Source organism: Corvus brachyrhynchos, unplaced genomic scaffold (assembly GCF_000691975.1).
Source record: "Corvus brachyrhynchos isolate BGI_N302 unplaced genomic scaffold, ASM69197v1 scaffold58, whole genome shotgun sequence".
In the NCBI taxonomy this organism is placed as follows: Eukaryota; Metazoa; Chordata; class Aves; order Passeriformes; family Corvidae; genus Corvus; species Corvus brachyrhynchos.
Window position 1 is genome coordinate 516,660 of NW_008239539.1, and position 2,032 is coordinate 518,691.

At 59.9% G+C, this 2,032-nt stretch overlaps 1 protein-coding gene across 1 annotated transcript in view; it reads right to left on the reverse strand.

The window, feature by feature from the left end:
- Positions 1-1,621, reverse strand: part of CLCN7 (chloride voltage-gated channel 7) — a 14,187-nt gene extending 12,566 nt beyond the window's left edge. The window contains exons 1-3 of the mRNA XM_017741230.1: positions 1,540-1,621; positions 505-632; positions 162-254 (exon numbers count right to left, since the gene is read on the reverse strand). Coding sequence (XP_017596719.1) covers positions 162-254; positions 505-632; positions 1,540-1,621 — 303 coding nt within the window. The remainder of the gene's footprint in view (positions 1-161; positions 255-504; positions 633-1,539) is intronic.
- Between the last annotated feature and the right edge of the window lie 411 nt (positions 1,622-2,032).

Here is a 2,032-nt window from a genome sequence, read left to right on the forward strand (position 1 = left end):
GGCGCGCAGCACCTGCCCACGCCACAAAGGTCACCCAGCCCCAGAAGAAGTGCTGGAGTCCGCGTGGAACATGCAAAACGTGAAGGAGGGAACAACAGCAGCTGTTAGTGGAAGAAGGGAAGGGGTCTCCGTAACAGTGGGCCCCTCCCTGTGCTACTCACCAGCTCATGGATGTCCTCGTTGAGGTCCACATTGCTCAGCTGCCCGATGCGCAGGAAGGAGGAAGGAGTGAGCTGAGGAGAGAAGGGAAAATGAGGTCAGTTCCTGAATGCACTTCAAACCTCTCAGGAGGAAGGAGCAGGCATGCAAGATGCTCATGCTCTGCCTCCCTCACAGAGCTCTGCCCGCCTACCACTGCCAGGGCTCCCCAAAACGCAGCACCCTGCTCTCGGAGGACACACCAAGGAGGTGGGATCCAGTGCCCTGGAGGGTACCAGGGGCAGCAACAGCCTGCCAGGATTTGGGTGAGCTGCTCCAACCTGTCAGCTGGCAGCGCCAGCTCACCTGGGAAGGTGCCAGACAGCAGCGGCTCATTGGGGACTGGCCACCACCAGCGTCTGGCACCGAGCGCGGCTCCTGGCGCAGCACCGAGCGAACCTGTGCCGAGCGGCACGTTCCGTGCTCCCCTGAGGCTGGGGAGGGACAGAGCCCCTGGACAACGCACCACCTCCACAGCCACCAGCTCACCACGACGTGCCCTCAGCTGGCGGGCCCAGCCAGCAGCAAGGGGCAGCTGAGGGCATGTCTGGCTCTGCCATCTGCTCCACAGCAGCGGTTCCCAGGCGGGGAGAGGAGCACATCACGTCAGCGTGTTTGTCACCCCCCGAGCAGCCAGGACCAGAGTGACAGCCAGGCTGGCTGCCAGCCAGGAGACACAAGAGGAAGCGGTCACACTGCTCCTGCACAGCCTTGGGGACACTGGTGCCTCTCTGAGCCGGCCCCAGTGTGATGCTGGGAAGCAGCGTTTGCATCTCCCCCTGGGGAGCAGGTTCTCCTTTCACTAGTAAACACTCGGGCTTGTTACTGGCAGTGCAGTTGCGTAACACGGGAGCTTTTGGACTGTTTGGGGCACCTCTGTCACCCGGATGAGGCAGGCAGGGGCTTGGGCTGCAGCTGAGCAGTGCCACAAGGGGACCCAGCTGGAGCAGGCAGGCTGCTGTCACCCCCTCCGTCGCTGCAAAACACAGGGATGCACAAGGATCCGAGCACTGTCCCTAAGCACAGCCCAAACACCACTCCTCAGCATCAAGATCTTCCCCTCCAGAGCCTCACCCCTCCCCAGCTGCCAGGTTAAAGAACTGGAGGATAAAGAGGGATGGTGAGCAACAGCAGGGCTCTGGCACATCGGTCCCTCTCTGCTGGCAGGTCCCAGATTGAGCCCCCTGCTGCTTTAATCCCCACGATCCCGTCTGGAACGTGCAGGCCAGAGCTGCTGGGAGCCGTGCACGTCACTGCAGAGGAAGAATATCCCTTTGTGTTTGCAGCCTGACCTATTTTCCCATTTTTCCCTCTGCTCCACATTCTCCTTCACTCCCTGACCTGCAGATGGGTTCTGCCCCATCTTCTCAAACCCTCTCTGGTGCCCTTTAGCCCCCAGCAGCCCCAGCCCAAAGTGCTCCATGCTGCCATTTTCAGACACTGGTTTGGCAAAACCAGCCTGGGCTTTGTTTCTGGTCCATGATAGCTCCACAATCCCAGTGGAAAGGATACAGGTGGACCCTTTTCCTAGCAGTCAGAGCAGACCACTGTGGACTTCTACGAGCTGGGCACACACAAAGCTGTCACCTCCCTGGATAGGAACTTAGGGTCACAAGCTGGATGCAGGAACTGCCTGTTCCAGTGCCTGCCAGTGCCCAGCTGCTCTGGTGGCAGGCATAGGTCCCAACCAGGCTCCTGCCATCCTGAGGAGGGGGAAGGACACATTCCTTGCCCTGAAACCTGGAGGGACAAAGCTGAGATCTTGCAAAGGAAGACACCCCCACCTGGATTGAGGAAGCAGAAGGATTTAAGGCTCCCATTAGGTGCCACACAT